The 19049-nt window shown below is 50.9% G+C and overlaps 1 protein-coding gene across 1 annotated transcript in view; it reads left to right on the plus strand.

Moving 5' to 3' along the window:
- The window catches only part of CACNA1C (calcium voltage-gated channel subunit alpha1 C), a 755167-nt gene that overhangs the window by 731568 nt on the left and 4550 nt on the right, over positions 1-19049 (plus strand). The window contains 8 exon segments of the mRNA XM_068141830.1: positions 603-704; positions 2391-2518; positions 4753-4887; positions 6227-6579; positions 9364-9390; positions 10718-10846; positions 11329-11438; positions 14822-14925. Of these exon segments, the coding sequence (XP_067997931.1) occupies positions 603-704; positions 2391-2518; positions 4753-4887; positions 6227-6579; positions 9364-9390; positions 10718-10846; positions 11329-11438; positions 14822-14925 (1088 nt within the window).

Raw genomic sequence — 19049 nt, forward strand, 5'->3', positions numbered from 1 at the left:
GGTTGTCCAGGGAGGTGGTTGGGGCACCGTCCCTGGAGGTGTTTAAGGCCAGGGTGGATGAGGCTCTGGGCAGCCTGCTCTAGTATGGGGTGTCCCTGCCCATGGCAGGGGGGTTGGTACTAGATGATCCTTGTGGTCCCTTCCAACCCTGACTGATACTATGATACTACTATGATACTACTATTCCTAGATGCATCTTTACCACCAATTATTCATGCTCCCCAAGCTGCAGTTTTTCATTAACTGACCTCTGTTCTCCCTGTATTCAACCTTCCTTGGGTCTCAGCTGAAATCCCCAGCTCTAGATGTGGTTGTTGCTTTTCAGGACAAGGTAGCAGCATGGTTGTGTCTTTTCCTGGCTGTTGCAGGCTGTCAGTCAGTAGCAGTCACCTTCATCCCCTGCCATGACGATGCAGGTTGGTAGGATGAAGCCCTCTTGCTGTGAAGGGCCTTTCGCAGCGGGCAGAGCGTCTCTCGGCCCAAACCCTTCCACGACTGAACAAGCACTGAGACTGTTCCTCCTAAGGCTGCCGTGCCAGACGCCAAATTGCTGCCCTGCAGGGTCTGCTGACTTCCTGTCTGTGATGCTTTTCACCCTGCAGGTAACCTGGAGCAAGCCAACGAAGAGCTCAGAGCAATAATCAAGAAAATTTGGAAGCGCACCAGTATGAAGCTGCTGGACCAGGTGGTGCCCCCTGCGGGTGGTGAGTGCAGGATCTTATCCCACTCTGCAGCTCTGCTTTCCCCCCTCCTGCCATATCCTGCTGCACCTCGTGATCATCAGGTGGAATATGGGGTACAAGTTTTCTTCCATAGCTCACCGGACTGAGATCTCTTTCTGCCTGTCCATAGTGCTGAGCAATCATGAAAGGAAGAGAAGGTGCAGAAACAGGAGCCAGAAACCTTTATTCCAGGATCTTAGCCCTGTTTTATCACAAGCATTTGCTCTCCTGGACATTACTTGGTGTCTGCTGGGGGGAAATAAGCAAGCAGAGCTAAGTAGCTCCAGGAAGGATGATGTGGACTTTGTCTGACTACACACAAGATGTGGCCTTACACACAAGTTAAGGGTGCAGTAACCATCTTGTAACCTCTTCATGTTTGGCAGAACTACCTTTATTTACTATGGCACATAACTCTTATTTACCTCACATGATTGCTTTCTGCTGTGATGCCTGTCAAGGACTCATGTACCTGGGGACATTCCTCAGCCAGTCTGAACTGGTGTGACATATTGCTGTGGGTTTCTAGGCAGTGTCCCTGGCAGACTGCAATTACTAGGTTTCTGGGCAACTCCTTTGCTAGGCATCTTGGGACCCCAAGGTGCATGGGCATCCAGTGTGACCATCACTGACCTTCCAGGTGGCTCCAGGGGCTGTAGCACAAAACAGCAAGTGAACATTTGCAGCCAGATCCTGAACCTTGCTCAGCCTGCTTTGAAGTCCATAATTTAAAAGACCATGTCCTGTAAAGTTCCCTTTGGGTTTGGAGGAGGGAAGAGAGTTACCTAGATCAAATCTTAGTGCCCATTTTGGCCAGCTGTCTGTCTGCCCTGAGTGAGAATACAGTGCTGGCTGCATTTCTGGGGAGAGGTGATCCTTTTGGCTTGCTCACACCCATCTTAGGCACAACCAGACAATGCAGAGAAGGATCAGGTCAGGTCAGTCATGCAGATGCTGTTGGTGAGCCCAGCCTCTGAGTCTGTATACCTCCAAGATGGAACAGGAGCCTTTGACCCAGACTGGGTCTACAGCAAGAGCCTACATGGTAAGCCAGTACCAGAGACTGCAAAGGTTAGAAGCATTTCAGCATAAACAATGTGCACCCAGAGGTGCAGAGCTATAGGAGTTGCCCACCAGAGCCAGTGTATCCAAATGCCACCTGCACCTCTCCTCCTGACTACTTAACAGCAAGCTCTGGTTGTGGAGCAATCCCCCTCTGCAGCCCTGCACCCTGATGGCAGGAAAAGCACAGCCGTAGCGTGGTGCCTGAGGTTTTGGGGAGGAACTTTCGGGGGTGTCAGGGAGGGATAGGACTGGGGGGGATGGAACAAAACTAGAAATGGGGAGATTCAGATTGGATGTTAGGAAGAAGTTGTTCCCCATGAGGGTGGTGAGAGACTGGCAGAGGTTGCCCAGGGAGGTGGTGGAAGCTTCATCCCTGGAGGTGTTTGCAGCCAGGCTGGATGTGGCTCTGGGCAACCTGACTAGTGTGAGGTGTCCCTGCCCATGGCAGGGGGGTTGGGACTGGCTGAGCCTTCCAGTCCTCACAGTTCCACGATCCTGTAATTCTGCCGTGAGCTGCAGTGCTCACAGAAGCAAATACTCTGTTTCAATCAGCAGTTCAGTGCTGGTTTCACCTCTTCCTGTTTTTGCAATGCCCTTTTGCAGACGACGAGGTGACCGTGGGGAAGTTCTACGCCACCTTCCTGATCCAGGAGTACTTCCGCAAGTTCAAGAAGCGCAAAGAGCAGGGCCTGGTGGGCAAACCCTCCCAGCGCAACGCCCTCTCCTTACAGGTGACAAACGGGCACAGGCTCCACAGGGGTGGTACACTAGATGCATCTGGCCTCACTTCCCTCCCAATCATTCGGGGACCCCTCGACTGCCACAGCAGTCCTTTCGGATAAGCCACATCCCTTAGCTCTGGAGGGGGAAGGCACAAGCGAGGTACATCCCCAGTTTATCTCTCTGCTGGTCATACTGGAGGTCTGGGTTCCTTCTAGTGAGCTGGCATGAAGTGGTACATCCCCAGTTTCTCTCTCTGCTGGTAACACTGGAGGTCTGGGTTCCTTTTAGTGAGCTGGCATAAAGTGGTACATCCCCAGTTTATCTCTCTGCTGGTCATACTGGAGGTCTGAGTTCCTTTTAGTGAGCTGGCATGAAGTGGTACATCCCCAGTTTCTCTCTCTGCTGGTCATACTGGAGGTCTGGGTTCCTTTTAGTGAGCTGGCATGAAGTGGTACATCCCCAGTTTCATAGAAGCATCAAATCAATAAGGTTGGAAAATACCTCAAAGATCATCAAGTCCAACCCTATCCCCCAACACCTCATGACTAAGGTCTGTGGACAGGTTGGACTTGATGATCTTTGAGGTCTCTTCCAACCTTGGTGATTCGGTGATTCTGTGACTACTAAACCATGGCTCCAAGGGCCACATCCAATCTCTTCTTGAACACCTCCAGGGATGGTGACTCCACCACCTCCCTGGGCAACACATTCCAATGGCAAACAACTCTCTCAGTGAAGAACTTTCTCCTCACCTCGAGCCCAAACTTCCCCTGGTGCAGCTTGAGTCTGTGTCCTCATGTTCTGGTGCTGGTTGCCTGGGAGAAGAGGTCTGGGTTCCTCTTCGTGAGCTGGTATGAAGTGGTACATCCCCAGTTTATCTATCTGCTGGTAATATTGGAGACTTGGGTTCCTTTCAAAGCCCTGGCGCTGTTTAGTCTGGAGAAGAGAAGACTGAGAGGGGATCTGATCAATGTCTATCAATATCTGAGGGGTGGGGGGCAAGTGGAGGGGGCCAAGCTCTTCTCAGTGGTGCACAGCAATAAGCCAAGGAACAATGGATACAAACTTGAACAGAGAAGGTTTCAGCTCAACATGAGGAGAAACTTCTTTACAGTGAGGGTGCCAGAGCCCTGGAGCAGGCTGCCCAGAGAGGTTGTGGAGTCTCCTTCTCTGGAGACTTTCCAACCCCACCTGGGTGCATTCCTGTGCAGACTACCATGGGGTGATCCTGCTTTTGGCAGAGAGTTGGACTTGATGACCTCTGGAGGTCCCTCCCAACCTCTAATGTTCTGTAATTCTGTGGTATATCCCCAGTTTATCAAGCTGCTGGCAATGTTGGAGGTTTGGGTTCCTTTCAGAGAAGTGGTATGAAGTGTGCAGCAGAGATTTGCTTATTGCCACATTCATTCAAGCCTTTCCTGAGAGAAGTCACTTATAGGCAGGTCAGAGTGAGCATGTTGCCAGAAGGCAAAATCAGTTAAAAAGCCACCCAACAGATGGGGCATCAGGTTGTAAGACCGGGGATCTGTTCAGCACTGTGCTCCATGCCCCCTTGGGGGTGCTGCCAGGCTGTATGGAAGATTGAGAAAGACCCACTGACTGTGCAAGCAGCACCATTTACACCCCTCAAGTATGCAGTGAGGAAAAAAGATGACTCTGCACAGTTCCAGCAACCTAAACAGTGCTGTGATGCAGGCACAGATGCAGACTGAGTTCTTGGCATAGACGCAGGCTGAGGTCTCAGCATACCCACATAATGCCTCCCTGATGGACTCCCTGGAATGGATTCCACCCAGTGACAGGTTTGAGGATTGTCCAGGTCCAGATGCCAGAGGTTTAGCCATTAAATCAATATTTAAGCTGCTGATTAAAAGGAGATTTTTAGAGGCCCCAAATACATGGTTCAGCTGGAACTGTGGCTGCTCTAGGGCTTGTGGTTGTGAATCTGAGAACCCAGAGTTGGAAGCAGATAGATTTGCTTAGTCAAGCCTGTGAATTTATGTCTGTGTCCTGCTGATAGGAAGCCAAGGGACTAGCAACAACCATTCCCGGGGGGCATTGCTAAGAGTTCCTCCCCCTCTAAGCCAGAGACGGAAGCAGGGAGTTTGTTGGCGTTTTTGTGGGAGCTGGGGCTGCTGTGGTGGGTGGAAGGGCTTTGCAGGGCTTAGGAAGGAATGGCATCACTTCTACAGCTCCTGTAGCCAGTCGGAGATATGAAGCTCTATAGTTTGCTGTTTTGCAGGCTGGGTTGCGCACGCTCCACGACATCGGCCCGGAGATCCGCAGAGCCATTTCCGGAGACCTGACTGCCGAGGAGGAGCTGGATAAGGCCATGAAAGAAGCTGTCTCTGCTGCCTCTGAAGATGATATCTTCAGGGTAGGTGCTGAACACGTTCACGAGTTGAGGCTGGACCAGCAGCTGAGCTCAGAGGCCCACGTTCTCTTTCCCACGCCCTGCATTTGAGCTGGGCTCTCCTTCTCATTTTCTAGGCCATGTCTACCAATATCTGAGGGGTGGGAGGCAAGTGGAGGGGGCCAAGATATTTTTGGTGGTGCACAGTAATGAGACAAGGACCAAGGATACAAACTTGAAGAGAGAAGGTTTCAGCTCCACATGAGGAGAAACTTCTTTACAGTAAGGGTGCCAGAGCCCTGGAGCAGGCTGCCCAGAGGGGTTGTGGAGTCTCCTGCTCTGGAGACTTTCCAAACCCCCCTGGATGCATTTCTGTGCAGACTGCCCTGGGTGATGCTGCTTTTGGCAGGGGGCTTGAACTAGGTGGTCTCTGGAGGTCCCTTCCAACCTCTGTGTTGTTCTGTGACCCTACTAGAAAAGAGAGTGGTGGAATCAGGATGCCAATCCTGGGATCTTCGCAGAGTTTTTATCCCCTTTTCTTCTCAGCAGAAGTTTGCCTTATGAAACCTCAATAAAATCAGGATGAGAATGGCCAAAGGCTCTGCAGAACACGAGCTCAGCATGGGTTGCAGCTTCTGCAGGGCAGCAGCCAGACACACTTCAGAGTTTTGTGCTCTCCTCCTTTCAGTGGTATAAGTAGCATCCTTACAAGAAGTGCACAAGAACCCAACAGAGCTCCTATGGAAGGAGGATATTTTCTGAGCAGCTGACTTAAATCTTCTCTCTCTTAATTCATTCCTGGTTTGTTTGGGGTTTCTTTGTAATTGTCTCCTCTGCTAATGTTTCCTCTACTTTGGCATTTTCCTCTTCTCCTTACAGAAACATGCTGTCAGTCCCTTTCAGCACTCATCATCTAAACAGTACATAACTGGCTCATTAAATCTTGCTTCGTTTGTTCCTCCAGACAATTAACATCTTCTGGTGCTCTTTTCCAAGTGCCTCTCATGACTACATGTTACTTTGTGACTGCAATGTGAAACTCAGAGAGGGGTTGCCTGGTTCTTGCCCCCTAGCCATGCCTGCACTCCCAAAACTGGTAGTGCAGGAGGTGTAGAGACACCTTTGCCTCACCTGTGCCCTTGGCCAGTACTCTGAAATGTCTTGGGAAGCCAAAGTTTTCACAGCCTGCATGCACCTAGTCCCTGACAGAGAAGGCCATGCACTGTGCTCCGAAAGGGAGAGCAGCAGTGCCAGCATGAGGCTTTGGTTCACTTTTTCTTTCCCCAGGCTAAGCAGGAAACAGCAGGGCCCTTGCAAATCTTCTCACTCACAAAGGGAACAATCCTTCCTCTTTCTCTGACAGAGAGCTGGAGGCTTGTTTGGCAACCACGTCAGCTACTACCAGAGCGACGGCAGGAGCGCGTTCCCCCAGACCTTCACCACCCAGCGACCTCTGCACATCAACAAGTCTGGCAACAACCAGGGGGACACCGAGTCTCCATCCCACGAGAAGCTGGTGGACTCCACCTTCACCCCCAGCAGCTACTCCTCTTCAGGCTCCAATGCCAACATCAACAACGCCAACAACACTGCCCTGTGCCGCTTCCCCAGCCCGCCCAGCTACCCCAGCACTGTCAGCACGGTGGAAGGCCATGGAGCTCCTTTGTCACCCACCATACGTGTGCAGGAGGCTCCCTGGAAACTGCCTTCTAAAAGGTAAGCTTCACAGCAAAGCAGGAGTCAGGGGACCAGGGACAGGAACGTGCATGCAAACACCAAAGCACTGCTGCCCAGCTGGAGTCACCCACCAGGCATTGCTCAGCTTGCAGCCTGGATTGAGCCTTCTGGTTCTCCACTTGTGCCACAACACAGATGTGCCTCAGGTGACCACTGCAAAGAAACAACACTCTTCCTGACTAACAGACTTGATTTCTTTGGGCTGTATCATGAAGAAGCATAGAATAATAGAATCATACACTCAACCAGGTTGGAAAAGACCTGAGAGATCATCAAGTCCAACCTATTACCTAATACCCAACACCTCCTGACAACTAAACCATGGCTCCAAGGGCCACATCCAGTCCTCTTTTGACCACCTCCAGTGATGGTGACTCCACCACCGCCCTGGGCAGCACATTCCAATGGCCAGTTCCTTGTTCTGGGCAGAACTTTCTCATCACCTCCAGCCTAAACCTCTTGAGTTTGAGACTTGAGTTTGAGACACAGCTTGAGACTGTGTCCTCTTGTTCTGGTGCTTGTTGCCTGGGAGAAGAGACCAACCTTTGCAAGAACAAAAAGGAGCATTATTTATCCTTCTTTCACCACGGAGAGGTGTTTTATCAGCTGGTAGCTGAAAGAGACTGCAACTATTCTCTTAGGTGCCCAGGAGGGAGCTTTGGGGAAGTTAGTGGTTATTCATTCAGCAGTTCCCATCCCTACAGAGGTCACCAAGGCATCCTGGGAGGAGGGGGGCAAGGTTTTCAGAAATGCAATCATGTGCTAAACAAAGGAATTCTCCCTTCTCTGGACAGCTTTCAGGCTGTCTGCACATGGATGGCTAATCCAAAATGCAAAGTGCTGGGTCCTGCACCTGGGCCACAACACCCCCATGCAACGCTGCAAGCTTGGAGAGCTGTGTGGTGGAAAAGGTCCTGAGGGTACTGCAGGAGGATGAATGTGAGCCAGCAGTGTGCCCAGGTGGCCAAGAGAAATAGTGAATAGAAATAGTGTGTCCAGCAGGAGCAGGGAAGTGACTGTCCCTCTGCACTCAGCACTGGTGAGGCTGCACCCCCAGTGCTGTGCTCAGTTTGGGCACCGCAGCACAGGAAGGACATCGAGGGGCTGGAGCAGGGACAGAGAAGGGCACTGAGCTGGTGAAGGGCTGGAGAACAAGGCTGTGAGGAGAGGCTGAGGGAGCTGGGGCTGCTTAGTCTACAAAAAAAGGAGGCTGAGGGGAGACCTCATTGCTCTCTACAGCTACCTGAAAGGAGTATGCAGAGAGGTAGGCACTGGGCCCCAACAAGTAACTCATGATAATATAAGAGGGAATGGCCTCAAGCTGTGCCAGGGGAGGGTTAGGCTGGACATTAGGAACATTTTTTTCACAGAAAGGGTTGTAAGGCACTGGAACAGCTGCTCAGGGAGGTGGTGGAGTCATCATCCTTGGATGTGTTCAAATGGATGTGTTTAAAAGCCATCTAGATCTGTTGCTTGGAGACACAGTGTAGTGACAGCCTTGGGCTGGATGATCTCAGAGGGCCTTTCCAGCCTGGATGATTCTGTGAGTATAATTTTTATCAAAGGAGGATCCTTTTGGTTTTTTACCACTTCCAGTATCAGCAGGAAGGAGCTGGAATTACTTTTTTGCAGTGTGAAAAGTGGGGAGTTACTGTCCCAGCAAAGGGCAGAGCAGGACAGAAGGACAGAGGAAATTCAGTGGGTGCAGAATTGCCCAAGTAGAGCCCAGTGGTTTTTCCTATTCCATGCCTTCCTGAGGGAGGCCACAGGAGTTGCACAGCAATAGAAATGGGGAGATTCAGATTGGATGTTAGAAGCACCCCATGAGGGTGGTGAGAGACTGGCACAGGTTGCCCAGGGAGGTGGTGGCAGCTTCATCCCTGGAGGTTTTTGCAGCCAGGCTGGATGTGGCTCTGGGCAGCCTGATCTAGTGTGAGGTGTCCCTGCCCACGGCAGGGGTTTGGAGCTAAATGATCCTTCCAACCCTGACACTTCTACACCTGTTTACAGAGCAGAGACCTCCAACCCTGATGTCTCTGGGCTGCTGCTGAGAAGTATGGTAGGCACTGAGAGAGGCAAGCATCTTTCAAATGATAACCACCAGAACATTGCTCAGCTGCCCACAAAGCAAAAACAAGTAACATAATAATAGTAATAATAATAATAATAATGACAAAAGAAGCTCCACAATTAAAGGGTTTTGTGCTGGAAGGTGTCCAGAGAAAGGCCAGGAGGATGAGCAGAGGGCTGGAGCTCCTTTCCTATGAGGACAGACTGAGGGAGTTGAGGCTGTTCAGTCTGGAGAAGAGAAGGCTCTGAGGAGACCTAATTGTGGCCTTCCAATATCTGAAGGGGTCTACAAGAAAGCTGGGGAGGGACTTTTGAGGGTGTCAGGGAGGGATAGGACTGGGGGGGATGAAGCAAAACTAGAAATGGGTAGATTCAGATTGGATGTGAGGAAGAAGTTCTTCCCCATGAGGGTGGTGAGAGCCTGGCACAGGCTGCCCAGGGAGGTGGTGGAAGCCTCATCCCTGGAGGTGTTTGCAGCCAGGCTGGATGTGGCTGTGAGCAACCTGCTGTAGTGTGAGGTGTCCCTGGGCATAGCAGGGGGGTTGGAACTGGCTGATCCTTGAGGTCCTATCCAACCCTAACAGTTCCATGATTTAACATCTGCCCACCCCCTTGCTGACCTGTGCTGGTGTGACACTGTTAACTTGGTGTTGTTTTCTCTCCTTGCTTCCTTGGGCACCTCCCTTGAACTAGGACGCACTACTACGACACGCTGGGACGGTAGGTGTGCTCCCTCGGGCTCCCATGCTCTCTGGGTGTGAGACCCATTGCTTGTCTCTTTGAAAACCCAAATTTCCATTAATTCTGAGTATCAGCTCATCTCTTTGGTGTCAGTAGGGCTGAAAAAAAGAGGTAACAATCACCACCACATCTCAAGAAAATGCTTCCAGCTCAGGGCTTTTCTGCTCACAGGCAGGCAGTGACCCACGGACTGCATGTGGCTGGTTTGTAGACTTTCTAGCTGGGTTCACACATCTAGGCACTGTGATCACAGCTCAGTGATGCCCCCTGGCATGTTCAGACCAAAATTCTGTATGCTTTGAGCTAAACACACACTGTAGGACAGGGGGAGCTGCCACCTACTGATTTTCTCCCCTCTGTACCTTAGCAGTTTCCCTCATCTCGGGTAGCAATGTGGGGATTAGAGCCTCACAAGGGAAGGTCACTCCAGCAGTGCCCCACAGGCTGTTTCATGCAATGCAGATGCACATTTCTCCCAAGGCTTTTTGCTTAAACCAGATGATGAAATAGCATCTCTTTTGCAGTCTTCAAATGATGAGAACACCCTGCCACGCTGCTGTGTTCTGCAAATGCTAGCACCAGCCTGACATTTGCTCTAATTCCCCATGTGGGTGTCTCAAAGCTTGGCACTGCCTTCAGGTTTTCCTTTATTCATCAGAAAACACAAAACCAGAATGCAATGAAATATGGGGACCAAGACATGAAAACAGAGGGACAGAGAGGAGGCAAGAAGGGAAGTAAGGGCTGTCACACTGAAGTGTTTGAGCAGATCCTACTGAATTCAGCAGAAGCACTTAGTGAGAAGGGGGGAAAAGGACCAAAGCTGGAAAAGACAGCAAGAGGCAGAGGGAAGAGATGGTGCAGAGTAAGGGCTTTGGGAGGCAGAGACCGTGCACCACAGAGCAGAGAGGGTTTCTGTTAGTGCCTTGGAGGCTTCTCTGAAATTGATAAAGAAGGCTTTTGCAACAGGGGGCAAAGCCTTCACTGCCAGGAGCCCATCTCAGCTTTCACTTGGAGCTGAGTGAGCTCTATCTTTAGAAAGGTGGGGAGTGTGATGTGCACATTTATAGAGACAAATGTTTATAGCAGTGCTCAGCACTGACTTACCAAACTCTTCCTCTGAAAGAGGACACGGAGGTTGTTGCTTTGTGTTTGTGAACTCCCTAGCTCTGCTCAGTCGCTGATTTTTCTCTGGTAGCTCTTCCACCCTACAATAAACTGAGACAGATGGAGCCTGTCATTCTTGTCTGTGTAACAGGTTGTCTTTCCCATCTCCACATCTTGACTTGTCTTTTTTGCTCATTAGCTCCAGTTCCAGAGACAGCCAGCTGGCAATTGTTTGCCAAGAGGAAGTGTCTCAGGATGAGACTTATGATGAAAATGTGAATGAAGACATTGAGTACTGTAGTGAACCAAGCCTGCTCTCTACCGAAATGTGAGCTTTGCAGCTTTAGTCAAGGTGTTTGGGTGGTTCTTTCATTGAGGGGCAGAGGTGGGAAGAGGTGGGTTTGGGTTGGGTTTTTTTAATAAGTAAAATAACACAAAATTGCAGCCCTGCCTGGGGTAAGGGCAGAAAGACTTCAGGCAGACAACTCAAGTGTCAGAGTTTGTTGTTGGGTTGGTTTCTTTAATGCAGTTCAGACCTGAGAAGTAACGTGGAAAAGGATCTCTTTCACCTACAATTCTCCTTCTCCTCTGATTGAGACACCTGCACCTGCAGGGAACCCCACACACCTTCACTTCTGTCACCCAGATCTCCTCTTTAGAGTGTTCCCTGCCACTGCTGCTTCTGAGCCAGTTCACCCTCCGAGCTAGCTTGCTGTTGCCTCCCCCTGATGGCATGTGGTCTTCCTGGGAGAGAGCTTCTTCTGTCCAATGTTAGCTGCTTTTCTAGGATCCCTCTGTTCTCTTTTCCAGGCTTTCCTACCAAGATGATGAAAACAGACAACTGACTCCCCCAGAGAACAACAAAGGGGAAGACAGCCGGCACTCTCCCAAGAAAGGCTTTCTGTGCTCCTCGGCGCTAGGTAACCTCCCAGCACCACGTGCAGGCTGTGCTCTCCCCTGCCTCAGCTGAGTTCCCACATCTTGCTGGAGGAGTCCCAGGTTGTGTGGGCACAGCTGTTGCTGTCTGCTGCATTTAGCTGGTGAGCCCAGGGATCCCAGGGCCTGCATGTGACCCTGATCCTGCATGTGACTGCTGGCTCTGTGGCAGTCGGTAGAGGACTCTGTGGCTGTTTGCATAGCCCATGGGATCTGTTTGATTAAGCTCACTTATGAATTAAGGGAGTTTATTAGAGCACTGTAGACTCTTCAGTCACCAGGGAGTCACCAAACAGGCCAGCCCTGAGTACATGGTGTTCTCTTCTGTGTGTATTCAGCAAGGAGAGAGCTGGGGTTGTCTTTTGTGTGTGTGTGTGCCAGGAGGAAAGGAGTGAGTGTCAGGCTGAGCTAAGGCAACACAAAGCTGCTTCCTGCTCTGGTTGTAGCTGCAGCTTCTCAAATGCTGGAGCATGCAGGCTGCACTCAGGGGAAAGCCACGAATCAGGAGGTTTTTATGAAAGCATCACAACAAATGTGAGGGCCTGGAAGCAAATAAGCTCTTGTATGAAGGACATTTTTCAGCCTTTTCCCTGAGTAGTGGTTTGGAGAAAGAGGAAAAAGACAAAAGGAAGAAAATTTGGAGGAGAAACTTAAAAAAAGAATCCTGTATGTGAAATATATTCTTACAACATGCAAATGGCAGCCTAGGGAGTGCAATGCTCCCAGGGAGGCTGCTGAGCCTTCACTCCAGGCCTTCAGGATGTTAGTGCAGCTGTGAGTATTTTTGAAGCACTCATTTTTATTCCCAAACTGAATATAGTAGGCAGTGACAGTTCCTCTGTTGGGCTGAATCTGCAGCCAGGCCTGGACACAATGCTTCAGTAACAGCAGCCTAGAGAATGTTGCTAGAGTGGTGTCACAGAGTCACAGAATGTCAGGGGGTTGGAAGGGACCTCCAAAGCTCATCCAGTCCAACCCCCCTGCCAGAGCAGGAGCACCTAGAGCAGGTCACACAGGAACACAGCCAGGTGGGTTTTGAATATCTCCAGAGAGGGAGACTCCACAACCCCCCTGGGCAGCCTGTGCCAAGGCTCTGTCACCCTCACAGGGAAAAAAAAATGTCCTCATGCTTCCATGGAGCTTCCTCTGCCTCAGCTTCCACCACTGCCTCTTGTGCTGGCATTGGGCATCCCCCAGCAGAGCCTGGCTCCAGCCTCTGGGCACTCACCCTGCACAGCTTTGCAACATGAATGAGGTCACCCTCAGGCTCCTCCTCTGCAAGCTACAGAGCCCTCAGCTCCCTCAGGCTCTCCTCATGAGGAAGATGTTCCACTGCCTTCATCATCTTTGTGGCTCTGTGCTGGACTCTCTCAAGCAGTTCCCTGAGGTCCTTCTTGAACTGAGGGGCCCAGAACTGGACACAATATTCCAGACGTGGCCTCAGCAGGGCAGAGTAGAGGGGGAGGAGAACCTCTCTGACCTACTAACCACAGCCCTTCTAATCCACCCCAGGATGCCATTGGCCTTCTTGGCCACCAGAGCACATTGCTGGCTCATGGCCAACCTCCCATCCACCAGGACCCCCAGGTCCTTTTCCCCATCATGCTAATTGCATTAGTTTCTTCCTCTAGAAAGAGAAAGTCCTTTTTATCTGCCTAGTGTCATTCATTCTCTGGATCATAACATGTTGCCTCCAACTCCTGAGAGGGCCTTTTCCCAACAAATCAATATCACTATTTTAGGAATTCTCATTTTCTTTCCTTCTGCAAAAACAAAACTATCAGCAGGATCAAGAAGTTCCCCAAGCTTTTTCAGAGTGCCACACAGCTCTGTCTTTGCCCCCTGGCTTTATTTGCAGTTCTCCAGAAGCAAAGGCAGAGCACTGGTTCCTGGTCATACTCTGCAGGACTTTTCAAATCCTGCCTTGGGAGTACCTCCCTCCTGTTCACAGAAATAAAGGTTAATTAGACATCAAGGGAACAATGTGATGGTTTCAACAGTTCCCCCCTAAAATCTCTTCCTTTGTATTTCCCCAAGGAAAAAAAACAAACACTAAACTCCCCTCCTTCCACATCTTGAAACTACTTCATGTCTGTATGAGCAGCCTGCCACTCATCAGTGAATTCAACCATGATTAATTCACTTCCACTTGACCTTGCTACAGACACAGCCTCATAAACTGTGGTATGTCTGGCAGCTAAGAGGCACAGATCACATGCAAGCAGGAGGCCAGCATCACCTGAGCCACCTGACATCCCCTCCTCCATGCTGTGCACAGCCAGGCACAGCTGTACCCGAGCCTCAGCTACCATCATCAGGCCTACCTGAACCAGAACACTTCCACTGCTTAGGGGGGAAATCAGGTACTCAATAGCTATTAGGGCAGTGGTTTAAAAGAGGAAGCATAAAAATCACCAGTACAGGCTAGGAGGTGATTTGCTACAGAGCAGCCCTGGGGAGAAGGACCTGGGAGTCCTGGTGGACAACAAGTTCTGCATGGGACAGCAATGTGCCCTGGTGGCCAGGAAGGCCAATGGGATCCTGGGGGGCATTCAGAAGAGTGTCCAGCACATCCAGGGAGGTTCTCCTCCCCCTCCACTCTGCCCTGGTGAGATCTCACCTGGACTATTGCATCCAGCTCTGGGCTCCCCACTTCAAGAAGGACAGGGATCAGCTGGACAGAGTCCAGGGGAGGGCTGCAAGGCTGCTGAAGGGACTGCAGCACTGCCTGGTGAGGAGAGGCTGAGAGCCCTGGGGCTGTTCAGTCTGGAGAAGACTGAGGGGGATTTAATAAATGTATATAATTATATGAGGGGTGGGGGCAAAGAGGGAGGGGCCAGGCTCTGCTCAGTTGCACCCTGTGATAAGACAAGGAGCAATGGATGGAAACTCCAGCACAGGAGGTTCCAACTCAACATCAGGAGGAACTTCTTCACTGTGAGGGTCCCAGAGCCCTGGAGCAGGCTGCCCAGAGAGGTTGTGGAGTCTCCTTCTCTGGAGCCTTCCCAGCCCTGTCTGGATGTGTTCCTGTGTGACCTGTGCTGGATTCTCTGGTCCTGCTCTGGCAGGGGGGTTGGACTGGAAGATCTCCAGAGGTCCCTAACATTCTGTGCACCTGTGATCATCATCCAGAATTTCACCTTGCAGCTTGCTTGCAAGTTGTTAGTGCTGGTGGGTCCATGATGCTTGACTGCCTTTGGTAAAGAGAAACGCTTGGGAAAGGCAAGGTGCTGAGGAGGAGCGGCCAGAGCCTAGCGTGTGGGTGTCTGCTGTATCTCCAATGGGGCTGCACTCAAAGGAACTGAAAGCAGGCTGCCAGTGATGTGTCAGCAGTGATGGACACAGGTGTTTGTGGTTGCTGTTTCAGGTCGAAGAGCATCTTTTCACCTAGAGTGTCTGAAAAGACAGAAACCCCAGGGGGTAGATGTCTCGCAGAAGACAGTTCTGCCTTTGCATCTGGTACATCACCAGGTAAGCACTCACAGCCACACAGTGCCCTTACCACCTGCAGTGCCTCCCCATTGCTGTGTCCCAAATTACTTCCTCAACCCCCCTGGGCACAGTTTCTCATCCATATCAAAGGTACAGTGTCTCCAGCTGTTAGTGTCTGCCCCTGTACACTGCACTGGTTAGGCCACACCTCGAGTCCTGTGTCCAGTTCTGGGCCCCTCAGTTTAGGAAGGAGGTTGACTTGCTGGAAGGAGTCCAGAGAAGAGCAACGAAGTTGGTGAGGGGCTTGGAACACAGCCCTGTGAGGAGAGGCTGAGGGAGCTGGGGTTGATTAGCCTGGAGAAGAGGATACTCATGGGTGACCTTATCATTCTCTACAACTACCTGAAGGGAGGTTGTAGACAGGCAGAGGTTGGTCTCTTCTCCCAGGCAGCCAGCACCAGAACAAGAGGACACAGTCTCAGGCTGTGCCAGGGGAGGTTCAGGTTGGATATTAGGAAGAAGTTCTATACAGAGAGAGTGATTGCCCATTGGAATGGGCTGCCTGGGGAGGTGGTGGAGTCACCATCACTGGAGGTGTTCAGGAGGAGACTTGATGGGGTGCTTGGTGCCATGGGTTAGTTGTTTAGGTGGTGTTGGATTGGTTGATGGGTTGGACGTGATGATCTTGAAGGTCTCTTCCAACTGGGTTTGGTTTATTCTAAATAAAGGTTATTCTAGAAATGGTCTCTGCCATCATGCTCATTCCAACTTGCAGGACTTGCATCATTCCCAGGGCAGTGCTATGGGAACATGTCCTTCAGAGCCAGCAGTGACAATTTTCTGACATCCAGGAAGGAGTAAAATACAAAACTATCTAAAAGATAAAGATAACAACCCACGTTCACAGAACTGTCAGGGCTGGAAGGGACCTCAAGGCTCAGCCAGTCCCAACCCCCCTGCCATGGGCAGGGACACCTCACACTACAGCAGGTTGCTCACAGCCACATCCAGCCTGGCTGCAAACACCTCCAGGGATGAGGCTTCCACCACCTTCCTGGGCAGCCTGTGCCAGTGTCTCACCACCCTCATGGGGAAAAACTTCTTCCTAACATCCAATCTCAATCTCCCTTCCTTTAGCTTGGATCCATTCCCTCTAATCCCATCATGCCCTGACACCCTCAAAAGTCCCTCCCCAGCTTTCTTGTAGCCCCCTTCAGAAACTGCAAGGCCACAAGAAGGTCTCCTTGGAGCCTTCTCCTCTCCGGACTGAACTCTCTCAGTCTGTCCTCATAGCAGAGCAGCTCCAGCCCTCTGATCATTCTCATGGCCCTTGTCTAGACACATTCCAGCACTTCCAGATCTCTCTTGTAATAGAGGCTCCAGAACTGGGCACAGTGCTGCAGCTGTGCTCTCACACTGCATGCTGCAGTGCAGTTGCACTGGCTCTGATGGTGCTGTGCAGATGAACCAAATGTGCAGAGTCTGCTTTCCTTGTAATCAAAGCTCACCTGTGACTGTCATTAATCACTTTGGGACATAAACTGATTACATGTAATTAATCAGCTTCTTAAGCCCTTGGTAAGTGCATTCAGCAGCCCAGGCAATGTGTGCATGGACACATAGCTAGATGATTAGCCAGCTGTCACAGTCCAGCGTGGATTTGTGGCTTTCACTTTGATATCACTCTTTGTCACCATAAAAGAGCCAGGGGCAGATGGCAGCAGCAGCTCTGCAGCTGGGGGATCCTGCTCTGTGCAGTCCACTGGGGCAAGGCAGAACTGTCTTCCCACCTCCTTAGGCTGCCATGGGGGCAGAACATGCCATGCAGCAGGGACATGAGGAGTGAGGACTCAGAGCAGAGGAGTGGGAGATGACCTTGCTTAAGGCTCCTTGGCTTTTCTCACCTCCACTAACAGACAGTTACCCTTTAAGGACTGAGCTCCAGAAAGCAGTGCTCTGCAAAGAGCTGTGGCAGGGACAACCAAGAAATGTGCTGGGGCAGGAAACAGTTTCCCATATTCCCCACAGCAGCAACAGCCCTCCTGAGACTTCCTGACCTTCTATGGCAGGCCAGGAAGAGGGGACACATGCCTGACACCCTTTCAGCCCACCTGGCTGGCAGAATCAACCCCATCCACATGTTCAAAGAGAACAGACCTACTTCACCCTTCCTCATCCCACATGCAGCTCCAAACCTAGAGGGATGGGGCTCTAACCACTCCAGAGCCACCCAGCCAGACTGCAGGATTACCCTGAAACAGGCATCTGGCCTTCTGCTGACAGTGCTCAGCAACCTTCATATGGTTACAAAAACATTAGTCTAAAACTGTGCTTTAAACAAAAAGAGAAGGTGGAGAGGTTGCCTCTGTTAAGAGCCACAGGTTCAGATGCTCATAAATGCTCATGGAATCATGGAATTGTCAGGGTTGGAAGGAACCTCAAGGATCAGCCAGTTCCAATCCCCTTCCATGCCCAGGGACACCTCACACTACAGCAGGTTGCTCACAGCCACATCCAGCCTGGCTGCAAACACCTCCAGGCATGAGGCTTCCACCACCTCCATGGGCAACCTGTGCCAGTCTCTCACCACCCTCATGGGGAACAACTTCTTCCTAACATCTCAATCTCCCCTCCTCTAGCTTGGATCCATTCCCCCCCAGTCCTATCACTACCTGACACACTAAACATCCCTCCCCAGCTTTCTTGTAGCCCCCTTCAGATACTTGAAGGCCACAAGAAGGTCTCCTTGGAGCCTTCTGTCCAGACTGAGCAGCCCCAACTCTCTCAGCCTTTCTCCATAGACATCAAGATCTGTAACTATATGGAGCTGAAGCTCACAGCAGTGCCTGAGAGCTTCTTTCCATTTCCTTAGAACCTTACATTTTGGATAAAACACTTTGTAAAACGTCCTGCCAGCAGGCTGAAGAACTGCTTCAGTTGTCCACCCTGACAGACCTAGGGCTCTGCTTGAGGTCCTGGCAGCACAAGGGGTATTGGCTGAGGCCATCAGGACCTGCAGGGCATGACTTACCCAGGTGAAGTTTTCCTTACTGAAATTGGAAGGAGTCTGACAGCTAAGTCCTGAGAAAATCTTGGCAAGCCTTGTAGGTGACCAATAATTAATGATTGTGTTCTTCTGGCACTGAGATCATTAGCACAGCATGGGTAGCAGTTCCTAAAGCTTTCAGTGGCAGATGGATTGAGCTTCACTTAACCTTAGATAGCTTACAGTGAGCTCTCTAGTGGAAACGGCTCAGTTCAGCCCCCTTGTTGTCAACAGAGGGGAAGGAGGTGCAGCTACAAAGGACAGGTATAAGTCTCATATTCCAGGCAGGTATTGAAAAGAGGCAGGAGGCTTGCTGGTGTGTCTCCCCACAGTTAGTTTAGACTAAACATACAGCTGAAGCTGAACAAGGCTAACCCCAGCCCAGCCATGAGAACTCTCCACAACACAATCCACATGCTTTTGTGTTTCCTATACACTTATTTCTTTGCTGAATCTAGGCAGCAGTGAGCTCTGTGAGACCATAGAGTCATAGAATCAATAAGGTTGGAAAAGACCTCAGAGATCATCAAGTCCAACCTGTCACCCAACACCTCCTGACAACTAAACCATGGCTCCAAGTGCCATGTCCAATCCTTTTTTGAACACCTCCAGGGATGGGGACTCCACCACCTCCCTGGGCAGCACATCCCAATGGCCAATCTCTCTTTCTGGGAAGAACTTTCTCCTCACCTCCAGCCTAAACTTCCCCTGGCACAGCTTGAGACTGCGTCCTCTTGTTCTGGTGCTGCTTGCCTGGGAGAAGAGACCAACCCCCTCCTGGCTACAACCTCCCTTCAGGCAGTTGTAGACAGCAAGAAGGTCTCCCCTGAGCCTCCTCTTCTCCAGGCTAAACAACTCCAGCTCCCTCAGCCTCTCCTCATAGTGCTGTGCTCCAGACCCCTCCCCAGCCTCCTTGCCCTTCTCTGGACACCTTCAAGTGTCTCAATATCCTTCTTAAATTGAGGGGCCCAGAAGAAGACACAGTTAGATGAGCTTATGACTGATGGTATTGCATCAGGGTAAGGCAACAGTCACCATGAACAAGGCCTTGGATCAGCCCTGTGCAGTTGTTGAGAAATTAGTTATAAAAGGAGGCTGGATGACTCAAGGAGAGGTA

This window comes from Melanerpes formicivorus, unplaced genomic scaffold (assembly GCF_026170545.1).
Source record: "Melanerpes formicivorus ecotype bairdi unplaced genomic scaffold, bMelFor1.0.p_v2 SCAF_8, whole genome shotgun sequence".
NCBI classification, from domain to species: Eukaryota; Metazoa; Chordata; class Aves; order Piciformes; family Picidae; genus Melanerpes; species Melanerpes formicivorus.